Raw genomic sequence first — 12,773 nt, forward strand, 5'->3', positions numbered from 1 at the left:
CACAAGTGTACCTCTTTCACCTTAGGTTATCGCCCCCACTTGCTTTACACCTTTTTGGTGAACTTTGGGGCATGTTGTTACAACCTTGGAGCATGTTGTTACATGCTGTAACAACATGCCCCATATCGACATGGGGTATAACAATGTCTCCATACTAATTCATCATCAAACAACATAACTCAATGTTATCGTATATTAAGAGGTATTAACTATCGAAGTCTACAACTAATAAGAACAGTATCAAAACACAGTATATAAAGGGTAAATAGATATTTCCTAGACAATTTTTTTTTAGTTTAGGTATGCAAAAACAGAAAATGTACATACCTTTTTTATTTCGTGACTGATCTTATTCATGCCGCCATTAAAACAAAGCTTGCGCAACACGTGTTCGATGGTCCATGAACTATCGCCGTCTATTAATCTCAAGAAGAGCTAGAGGCCCTGTATCAACTTGCCCCTGCAACAACTAGCCCCGGTCTCCCCTACTTAATAGTACAATTAGAAATAAGGAATTTTATCCAAAAAGTGGTATTATCTTGTTGCTAAATTAATTTACCCTCAACAATAAGTTTTAATTTTAATCCTAAAACTTCATTTCTTATCTAACATCTAGAAAATTATGCAAATGATATATACTATCAGGATAAAATATTCTCATTTAAACTTAATATCAAAGGTGTTACCTTTTCTACATCTTCTGACTTGCCAATACTATATAATATCAGGATAAAGTACTCTCATCTAAAGTTAACATTAAACATTTCAACTTTTCTACAGTTTCTGACTTACCAACACTGTATACTATCAGGATAAAATATTCTCATCTAAAGTAAATGTGACTTGTGTCAACTTTTCTATATCATCTGACCTGCCAATACTGTATATTATCAGGATAAAATATTCTCATCTAAAGTAAATGTGACTTGTGTCAACTTTTCTATATCATCTGACCTGCCAATACTGTATATTATCAGGATAAAATATTATCATCTAAAGTAAATGTGACTTGTGTCAACTTTTCTATATCTCTTGACCTGCCAATACTGTATATTATCAGGATAAAATATTCTTATCTAAAGTATATAGTGACATGTGTCAACTTTTCTATATCTTCTGACCTGCCAATACTGTATATTATCAGGATAAAATATTCTTATCTAAAGTATATATGAAATGTGTCAACTTTTCTATATCTTCTGACCTGCCAATACTGTATACTATCAGGATAAAATATTCTCATCTAAAGTATATGTGACATGTGTCAACTTTTCTATATCTTCTGACCTCCCAATACTGTATACTATCAGGATAAAATATTCTCATCTAAAGTATATGTGACATGTGTCAACTTTTCTATATCTTCTGACCTGCCAATACTGTATATTATCAGGATAAAATATTCTTATCTAAAGTATATATGAAATGTGTCAGTTTTTCTACATCATCAGACAAAAGTCCAAAAGAAATGAGATTTGATGGGATGAGCCATCACTCATTATCAATACCTAGAGGAGATATTTGTGATTATAATAACGAACCCATGGGCCTATGGCCCACACTTACAGGGGCGCTTTAATACAAATTTAATGTATTTAACCAAGTTACGAACGGTAATTAGTAGACATACTTATTTAATGTAAATCTAATGTAAATCAATGCCACATTTGAGGTCCGCTTTCGAGAAAACCCCGTAAAAGTGTTTTCGCAAAATACCCGGGTTCCCTAAGGGATTGGGTGAAACATTTTACCGTTGTAAAAACTTCAGGGCCAAAATGATTTATTTGGTACCATTTAGAAGTTGGTAAGTCCAACAGTTTAGGAGAAGAGGTTTTCGGGAAATTCACATGTTCCCCAAGGGGTAGGGTGAATTTTTTGGTACCATTTAAAAGTCAGTGCGACCAGCGGTTTAGGAGGAATCTTATTATATAGATAATTACGTTGATGTAGAGATTAGTTCCACGGTGATATAGTTTCGTTAAATAAACTAACTCCAAGTCATCTTTTATCATCAACAAAAAGTTTATTGATGTCAACATTTAATCAATTCATGATGTCTTTTGTTAGACGAATATTAAAACTAAAACAAGGTGTGTTCTATAACAACCAGAAAGCAATTTGCAATTATAAGAACCCCAAAATATTTACAGTTTTCCAAAACGAGCTCATACTTAAATAAAAAACAACAACAGAAAGCGTGTTTGTAAAACAAACATCCAGGTTCAATAGAATCGAAACACGCGTGTGTGTCACATATATATGTATGTATGTATATAAGATTAACAATCTGCTCAAATAAAGAGGAACATCAACAAAACTATACGCATAAAGTTGTCGATCGTTTTAAATTCTGTTGTACAGAGGGCAGAGATAGCTTTTATATAAACTAAATATATCAAGTTGTAATGGTGATACACGAGATTTTGAACTTCAGTTCCATACAGAATAACAGTCAAAATAACTCGTAACTCTTTTCCAAGAAGTACAAATCAGTTAGATATTCTTTGTAAATCCTAGAAAAAACATAATAATAGAATACATGCCTGTCAAAAATATATTCATATGACGTTTGACAAACATCAAGTGAAATTATAATTTTTTCCACTATCACAATGTATGTGATGCAAATGCGTATAATGAGAATTCCAAGGATTGTTCTTTATTTTTTCTTAGTGCAAAGTTACACAACGAGTTATTTGCACTCTGTCCACAGCATGGTATCGAACCCAGGATTTCTACATTGTAAGCCTGTAAATTTACCGTTGACCCACCGGATAAGAAATTGAATTAAAATATATTTACAATATTAAAATCAGTTTATTTTCAGTCTTCTCTTTGAATTTAAACGTGTTTAGAGGCTAAGAAACCTTTTTATCTTTTATATTTGAAAGTCAACTATGCAAAAAACGTTTGCCCTGTTTTGTATAAGGTTCGCTTCTGGTCAAATCACAAACCATTCACAGATTGATGCCTTATTTTTTTTATTAGATTGCCACACAGCTTACGGATTTTCTTGAAATTTCGACACAGTTAATATATATTTTCTTTGACTTACATAGCTACACAGTTTTTACCCCGGTCATGAAATTCTTCTTTTATATCTATTTTAGACTTATAGTTCGCAGACGGACGAGGGTTGGTCGAATGAGTTTTATTAAGTTTCCCTAAGGCTGCCAGTGCTGCCACCTCGAAGGCATCTTGTGAACTTCTACCAGTTTGCTTTGAAGATGTTTCAACATATGTAGCAGCTCCAACTTGTCGGGACACTACCAAAGCCTAAAAATAGAAGAATGCTTTATTTTAAAACCCTCAAGAAGTTAAACTGTAAAGATACATGTTTATATCTTAAGACATTTGAATATCAAATTTTATTCCACAATGTTTTACAATTTAAATATATTATTTTATCTCTAAGTATATCATTTTATCTCTATGTATATTATTTTACCTAAACCACTGATGCTCTGGAAAACTGTTGTGCAAATACATTTACAATTTTATCCTACAGAAAAATAAAACAAAAGTATATCATCTTAAAAAAGAGATTAGTTTATTGCGATTTGTTCATTGGTATAGAAAACAAAGATTTTGAGAGACTATTTACTTTATTCAAAATTTTAATGAGTTTCTCTTATATGTGTTCAAGAAACACAAACCGTACTTCCTAGTTATTATTTTTCACTGTTTTGTTATTTTTGAGGTTTCAGAAGCTTGATTTCAATTTATTTGAAGTTAATTTTCTTTTTGCGGCTGCTAACGTTACTAAAGTCAAGTTTAATCTCTTTACTATATAGGGTTCTATTTGGGTGAGTAAAATCGTAACGCGTGAAAAAAAAAAACACATACAACTGCTTGTGGTTAAATGTATCATTAGTTTAATTTGAATTTAGTTTCCCATATTTTTAACGAGCAATATCATTACGTTGTGAATCATTGAACGATGTCGGCGATGCCTTTCAAAGAAAATTGTATTGGAGGAAAATTGTGTAATCAAAGAGAAAAGTGCATTTCAATCTCGAATATTTCTTTTCCGCAAAAGAAGATTTGGTCACTATCAATGCTCACCTGCAGCCAGCTAAAGTATGACATCCAACAAGTAGATTAAAACATAAAGATTTCAATTGAACGCTGTTAAACACCTAATATTAGGAGAGCAGAATATACCTAAAATGTCATATAATGTTACAAAAACACTCAAAGAAAGTTGGTGTTTTAAAACATTATTTTCTAACAAGATTGATAATTTACATAACAAATTGACTTACAAAAATTAAAAGTCAATTGGAAAATGTACTAGAAACCCTTAATGAATTTTTTTTTAAATCTTCGCTTGAAAGTGTTTGAAGTCGTCTCTGTTGCTTCATCACATACTATGCTAAGATTCTTAATAAAGTTAAGACCTTCAAGATAATTTAGTTAATTAGAAATCATTTTAAGGGCTCAACACCATAATCATATAGTCATTATTTTATGGGGACCTTTGTAAATTCTATTTGTCCACAATGGGTTGAATAAGTTATATTAAAGCTATTTTTAATATGGAAATCAGTAAGTCATGTGGCAACCACAGCCAACATAAAGTTATAGTGGAAATCTATGTACCAGAACTGCAATTTTTGGCGTTTTGTAGATAGTGTAATACCACCGAAAATTTATCGGTTTCAGGAAGGATATGTAACAGTCTTTTCTTATGCAAAATATTAATACACTCAGATAATAGACATTTCTTAAGATCGAGATTTAGAATTTCCAAGACGGGAATATTTCTTTTACTTAATGGCATTAGGAAAGAAAGGAATACGGATCAACTTGGGGCACCACAACTACCCAGAAAGAGACCTGCAAGAAGTCGTACCACAGTGTGGTAAGCAAAGTGCGGTGTCTGGTAACAACAGAAGAGGATCCATGAACACAAATGCTAGTGGCAAAACCGTCCAAATGTCCCAAACAAGAGTACACAACATAATCAAGAAGGACTCCCATCTGGAAAAGGGACAAAAGTCAGGTGTACACAAGTTGCTTTCATGTATATCTGTTCAACCGTCGTTTGCCTGCAGCACTGGAGAATGAAATATTATTCATACTATTTTATACGAAGAAATACCAGTCAAGGTTTAGATCTTATGGATTTCTTTGAAGTCGGACTGTTGAAACAGTGTTGGGAAACCATCGTCCATTTATACTCCACAGATTATGGAAAGCAGTAGGGAGGAGGGGTGCACTTTGGACATGAAAGCGTTACGACGAGCCTTTTACAATGGAAACCACATCACAGAGTTATTATCAAGATGCATAGTCGTCAGAGAGAACATGACCGGATGTGGCATTCTACATTCTGACGACATAATGAGTTAAAACCGTTTTAATATAACATACCCAACCTCTGTATTCGTGAGTATATATAAATGTAAACTACTACTGAAGGTGGCTAATAATCGAAACATTTTTTTTATGAAAAATTAAGTGCGCGTATTTATTATGAAACCAAATATTACTGTAGGAACTGTAAGAAGCAGCATGTGCTTTATCTTGTCGTTAACTTGTAATTTAAATTTTACAGCTAGCAGTTTAAAACTTAAGAAGTAAATCTCTGTTAAAATTTCAAACCGTTTACATTACTGAAGTTATCTAGTTAGGAGTATTCTGTATTGTATTCCTGATTCAGTTCCATAGCTGAAAATAGTTGAAATAAAGGATACCTGCTCTGAAGTGACTGGATGCTGTTTATCCTTTGCTAAAGCTGAAGCAATGCCCATATCACTCCGTAAGTCACTCTGGCAACCGCAAAGTATCACGGGTACCTCAGCACAGTGATAGCGAATTTCTGGGTTCCACTGGAAGAGAACGTAATTTCATGGATCGTATCGTTCAGAAATAAATAAAAAAGTAAGTGTTGAGAATAATTCGGCTCTAAGACAAAATATATCTCTTATAGTGACTTCACATGCACAAAAGATTGATGTGACATGTCATGACGTCACTCACCATCAGTATTAAGCTATAATTTTTTTAGAATCTACAAAAAATGTTGACTGAGTGACTGCATCAGCTATGTCAAAGATCATTCTAGAATCTTGTCATTTATTACTTGCGTATGAGTTTCCTTCGAAAAGGTTATAATTACAAATCGTACACCCATACACACACTTAAAAAATGACAATGGGATGTTGCTGTGCTACCTGTTAAGAACTGAAACTCAGAAATTTAAATAGATAACAGACGTTTTTACTAGGATATCTACATTTATATAAAATTTTAGGCCTTCCCGAAAACAAAATGTTGATGTATTTTTGCTTATACGCTTGTGCCTAAACTTTCTGTCTGGTAAATAAGTTGTAACTAAGATGATAATCTCACACTTATGTAAACTTTTGAATCCAAAATCACCTCTAACTCCCTAAAACAGGAAACATTTCTCCGAATTTCTTTATTATAAACATTTCTTAAGTTCACAGATTACTGGTATGAGTAAGACATGGAAAAGCAAGAGTAGGGTTGAGTTATATCATTGTCAATGCCATTAAAATATACTTTTATTTTCTTTTTAAAATCCAATCTCGACGCCAAACAATATAAAACATGATAACTTCCCACTTTAATCATCAAATAATATACTAATATATGAAGTTTAGTGTTAGTGTCGATATACTTTGAGCGCCGTGTTAAACCATGGGTTCAATACATTATAATTTAATTAGAGAAATTTTCCTTATGTGTTTTAGACTCAAGAGTATGTCTTAATGCTACTAATTTATTGAACTCTGCCAGAAAGCTTAACCTCTTTAATTGAGTTTTGGAATACTTAAATTCTTTACTCAGCTAAACATTAAAATTTTATGTATTTTATAACTGAATGTTAGCACTATTTCAAATTTACGTTTTACTAATAATATGCAAGGTATGCTTTTCTTATATCGGACAATTTATAAACAAACACAGTAATCTTTTAGCTCATCAACAACGTTCTCCTGTCTACAACATACAGGGTGGCTATAAAGTTAATATCGGTGTAGAGAAAAGTCTGTAAGGAGAAAGAAGTGTAACATACGAGAGAAATATTTTGCCTACGTGGCCACAGAAAGCACATTGTACTGGTTCTTTAAATGGTAGAAAGAAACTCTGCAGACAGTTATATTTCAGAGGATGGAACAGATGTGATATTCCAAGAGCCCACAATAGAAGAAGTACACACACTCATCTGATGACCACAACAACTATAGATTCGAGGAACTCGTATGCAGAAAATCAAGAGTAGTAATTCGTCCTTGGTTAAATGAAAGAGATAGGATTCAGAGGATGGAACAGATGTGATATTCCAAGAGCCCACAATAGAAGAAGTACACACACTCATCTGATGACCACAACAACTATAGATTCGAGGAACTCGTATGCAGAAAATCAAGAGTAGTAATTCGTCTTTGGTTAAATGAAAGAAATAGGATTCAGAGGATAGAACAGATGTGATATTCCAAGAGCTCACAATAGAAGAAGTACACACACTCATCTGATGACCACAACAACTATAGATTCGAGGAACTCGTATGCAGAAAATCAAGTGTAGTAATTCGTCCTTGGTTAAATGAAAGAGATAGGATTTGGGTGTGGCTTAATCTTTATCTTGCCTAGATTGTGAAACCGATGATTCATGGTTCGCAATCAGTTGCACGAAAACGTACTTCATACTCTGGAACCATGAGTGCATTGTAAGAGTGATGGCCAAATCCAACTATTTGATTAAACACAACTCGTCTAAAAGTTGGCGGAGTATGCTGTTAACTAGCGGATTCTTCTTTAATTTATCAGTTCAAAATTAAGGACCATTATGAACAGATAGCCTATATGTATCTTTGAATGAATTCTGAAACCCACAAACAAATATAATTTAGTGTAAAAATAATTCAGAGCGTTAATCTGTTTGTTTGTTTGTTTGTAATTAAGCACAAAGCTACGCAATGGGCTATCTGTGCTCTGCCCACCACGGGTATCGAAACCCGGATTCTAGCATTGTAAGTCCGCAGACATACCGCTGTGCCACTGGGGGGCCAGAACGTTAATAGAAATATCAATCGAAACAAATAAAGGTTGGTCATGGTAAATGGCAGGAATGCAAGGATAGAAGTCATGTAAACGAACTGGTTGTAGTGAAAAAAAGCTTTATTCAAATGAATTGAAAGTATACTTTAAAACCAGCTAAAACTGTTTTAATTCTTTTAAGTAACTAAGATAATAAAACGAGAGAATGTCTCACTTCGACAGCTTTACTTGACGCTTCCAAAGTAAAAAAAAATATCTTTAAAAATATCAAAATTGTTTTCACAATTTATACTCTCTTTCTATAATGGATCATTCATATTACGAAATTCTAGGAACTTTGTTGGGACTTACAATTCCATGTGAAATTAACCATTCAAAATGCAATTTTGAAGTTACACATTAGATAAGAAAGAAAATATTTGTACTCATTGAGCATAGCCAATATACCTAGATATATTGTATGTCATGTTAATGTCAAGAAACTATATTATCATTTATATTACACATGTTACATCAATCAATTAAATAATCATATACATTAATCAGAAGTATAAAAATACAAGATATTCTAAAATACATGCGCTCCTGTACACATTTATATATATATTTTAAAAGTTCCAGCAGCAAAACTATTACAAGTTCTCCAGGGCAGGCTTAACATTGCCAAGGGTAATCCCTGTTTTTGTTCTGTTTTGTTTTCATACCTATCTTTGGACAAGGCCACTAAAAGGACGAGACAAAGTACCATATAACGCCATATTTATGTACCTTCCATAGAACAATAACTTGAGAAAATGTTGAAACTCATATTTGACCACTTTACCGATGTTCAACGTTTTCAAAATCAACCACTTTTTTCACTTTGTTGATCCCTAAGTAAAATGATTCTGCGGCCACTGAAAGTCCATTTGTATCCTGCAGGCAAATGTGTTCTACTTGCTTAACGAGTTCAACTTTCACTCTCTATTTACATAGGTAACATTTCATCATGTAATTCATTCCTTCCTTTTATTATTTAACCAACTTGTACGTTGATGAGTATAAACATGCTACATGCACATACGGATTTCATGTAATCGACGTTTTAGTATATTGAAGAGTATATTTTATTTTGTGTTGGTTGGACAGAAAGATGAACAGTTAAGCTAAGCTAGTGGACAGCACTACCCACTTCTCCCACTCTGGTGAAAAGTTTCCAAGAGAATAATAAATATTGTTACTCTGTATGTTTCTCTATTGTAACCACATTTAGTGAATGATGTAATCATGGAGGACAATATGACAATGTAGACAATTCTCTTTAGTATTATTTCTATCTCCGTCTGCTGCTTTATTCTCTCTTCACTATATATATATATATATATATATATATGATGAGTTCTTCAAATGCACCTTTTTCTTCAGGAACCCTATCTTCACTACAAATATATGCCCAGATTTCTAGATGCATAAGGAAACACATTCCCCATCATTCTCTATAATATTCCTACCGGTGGTTTATATGCGAAGTCCTAAATATGAGTTCTCTATAACATGAAATCTACATACACATCTAATGTACTCTCCCGAAATATTAAACATTTCCTATAGTGGATGTAGTGGAATCCCACTGAGTAGCTTAAAAAACAAGGGTCTCAAGGCCCTATCAGTGTTAATGATGTTCTAGGTGTCGTAGCTATCATTAACAGCTAGTTAGCCACTAATATCTGTGGTTCTTTAGCTACTATTATTAACTGTCTTAACTGTTGACACTTAGTAAATTTAAGCAGTCTGCAATTCAAATATACTGCATTACGCTTCCAGGTAAATTATAACATGAGAGGTAGAACCCTCTTTTGTATTCATCTTATTTACCAAAATATACTTATTACTTCCAAATTGATGTTGTCACCAGAACCATTCATCTCTATTACGTAGTGTGTCATCATATAGTTGATGATCATTCCAATTAATTTGATCTGAGCTCCTAAACCTAGAAATCATATGCTTCTTAGTTTAGGCAATATTTTCAATTCAAATATTCATATTTAGGATAAAATGACGAAATGGGAGTTTCACCTCACTCAGTGCTTTGCACAACCTGGCAGGTAGTTAATTGTTGGGCTTTGCCCATTGATAGTTTCTGGTACTCCAGAGTTAGTCAGCTAATGGAACAGCAATTGTATGGACTGAAATATCGAAAAGTGCATAAACTACATCCCAGTTTTTATAATAACCAATTACTACTAGGATGTAACGATTATACTGTTGTAAGTAGTAGTGAGAGTTTCAGCAATATCAAGTGCTATACTCTGAAATGAAAAACCTATAACCTCCTGTCAGAGGTTTCCCTGGTACAAATTATTTGTTCTCTGAGCGACACATGCATTACAAAGATTACACAGTCATTAATGCAAGGCACACTGTTTTTTTTATTTTAATGTCGTGTCATGTAAATAATCTCTGGTTTCAGAGACTTTGGTAACATTAGATGCATTATATGGTTAGCTGCACACTTGTGCAAGGCTATAATAATAGTATAGCACATCCTCCTAGACTTCTTATTTCATACAACTGACTGACGTTATAAACTTCCATGCTATTTTCACATATTGACGAGAAACATTCAAGCTAGATATTGGCCATTTAGATTCCCCTCGAAAACGTTCTGTTTTCTGATGTTCAGTATTAATTCGTTAATGAAATTCTCACTATTCATATGGTCTATCATTATGACTAGCTTTTTGTAGGAGTATTATGTTGAATATCTGGGCATTTCATAGGCAGATAAATTCTCACCTGCCAGTGAGAAATTAGGTATGCATTTCAATGCTGCTGGCTCAGTCAATGTTGTTCAGTGAAGTTTTACTCCTGCAATGTTGTTATGCAATGTGTAGTCATACCTTCGTATTCTTTAACTCAATGAGTCATTTATGTAATGCATAATCTATCTTAAATCATAAAATATATGGCATAAGTTCTTCACAAATACTACGACTGCAAGCATTTATTTCTTTGTCATACAGTAATATCCAGAAAAAGTTAACATTTAATTTATGTACGTTATGTGTATGCTACAATATAAGCTACACTATTCTGCAGTTGTAACAACGCTACTGTAATTCCACTGGCATATATATCCAGGATAAATGGAATATTTTTTCTCGGGTATGCTAGTGTCGCTGCATTAACCAAAGCAAATTCTAATGATTGAAATTAGCTTTGCACAGCTCTTAGTTCATCCAAAATTCAATTCAACTTTAGATGCACAAAGTAGTGCTGTTATGCTGGGAAAATTGGTCATAAAATTGATAGGATTCAAAAAAAGAGAAGGCTTTAATCTCCCTCATTTAGTTAAGTCTATGTCCTGAAGTTTAACACTAACATACTAAATGAAAGTTTTACTTCTCTTGATATGAAAATTCTTCTTAAAGCTCCTTTTTGCCTTATATAATCTTGGTACTAATAGAAACAACTGTTCAATATTCTTATTCTAAAAAACAATGCACTTGAGTGGCTCAGCGGCAATTCTGAAACTTATAAAGCTAAAATCCGGGTTTCGATACCCGTTGTTGCCACAGCATAGACAGCCATTGGGTAGCTTTGTCTGTTTTGCATTGAATTTATTTGTACAGAAATATTTGAAAAGTAAACATATCTATATACCCGATTTATCATATATTCTAATTTAAATCTTATTAGAAAGTCAAGTTTCAAACATTCATGTTTTGCTAGTATATCCATTAAACAAAACAGAGAGAGGTCTTCAGAAGTGCTTTGAAGCCAGGGAAACAAACCACCTCGCCAACTATATCTGCATTAAACTCCAGGCTATAGATAAAGTAAATTAAAACATAATAATAACAAACTAGCCTGAATTTGAGACTAATACTAGCTTTAACTGAGTCCTGATACAGAGAGTAACGCATAGGGTTAATTTTGGATTAGATTTAGATAGGAGGAACGAATTTTCAAACTAATATTCTAGGAATTAAAAAAATTATTATTATTAAACATATTCTTTAAGTGAACAAAATGTGTGATATCTACATATTGCATGGACAACTATTATTTCGTCACAAGCAGTGGAACTCAAAAATGTACTGTTAACTTTGGAATAAATAGATTATGTTGGCGGAGTTTTACCATCAAAAGACCTGCAATATTGATGTTGTTAACAGACTGATTAGAAAGTTCTGAGACACCGAAATATAGCCACCAATAACATCAGTGGACACTGTTTTGAAGGTGCTGTTTACCACTGAAACTGTTGTTGCAGGATCTACCCATGCCACAAGCAATGCTTGAGATATAGAACATCTGATTGGTTTACCATGATTAATTGTGCTGAAATTGTTGTGAACCATACTCCAGAGATTTCCTCTAAACCATCCAGTACGTTTGTGAGACGTGCATGACTATGAATTCCGAAAAAAATGTTTGCATTAGGATTTATGGCATGTGTTAAAGTTAATGAAAACCTGAAAAGTGTTTTTGGTGTACAAACTTGAAGATAGCTTTTATATGCGGGAACATATGTTAACTGAGTTCTTGCACAGATCCTAAAATATAACGTTGATATACGGAAACATCGGCACATGTAGATCTGTAGATCTTGAAAGTCGAGTTATTCAAAACTTGAAAATAGCGTTGATAACTGGACCAATTTGTTGGTTGAGATGTTGGCTAAAGGACATGCCAATCAGTGATTGCCTTACCGGCCTACGTTGATCTGACTCATTTTATAAGCTGTACTATT

At 33.2% G+C, this 12,773-nt stretch overlaps 1 protein-coding gene across 1 annotated transcript in view; it reads right to left on the reverse strand.

The window, feature by feature from the left end:
- Positions 1–2,039: 2,039 nt before the first annotated feature.
- The window catches only part of LOC106459311 (ras-like GTP-binding protein rhoA), a 19,075-nt gene continuing 8,341 nt past the window's right edge, over positions 2,040–12,773 (reverse strand). Inside the window, exons 3-4 of the mRNA XM_022385764.1 lie at positions 5,700–5,834; positions 2,040–3,276 (exon numbers count right to left, since the gene is read on the reverse strand). Coding sequence (XP_022241472.1) covers positions 3,052–3,276; positions 5,700–5,834 — 360 coding nt within the window. The 3' untranslated portion in view covers positions 2,040–3,051. The remainder of the gene's footprint in view (positions 3,277–5,699; positions 5,835–12,773) is intronic.

Source organism: Limulus polyphemus, unplaced genomic scaffold (assembly GCF_000517525.1).
Source record: "Limulus polyphemus unplaced genomic scaffold, Limulus_polyphemus-2.1.2 Scaffold590, whole genome shotgun sequence".
Classification (NCBI taxonomy): domain Eukaryota; kingdom Metazoa; phylum Arthropoda; class Merostomata; order Xiphosura; family Limulidae; genus Limulus; species Limulus polyphemus.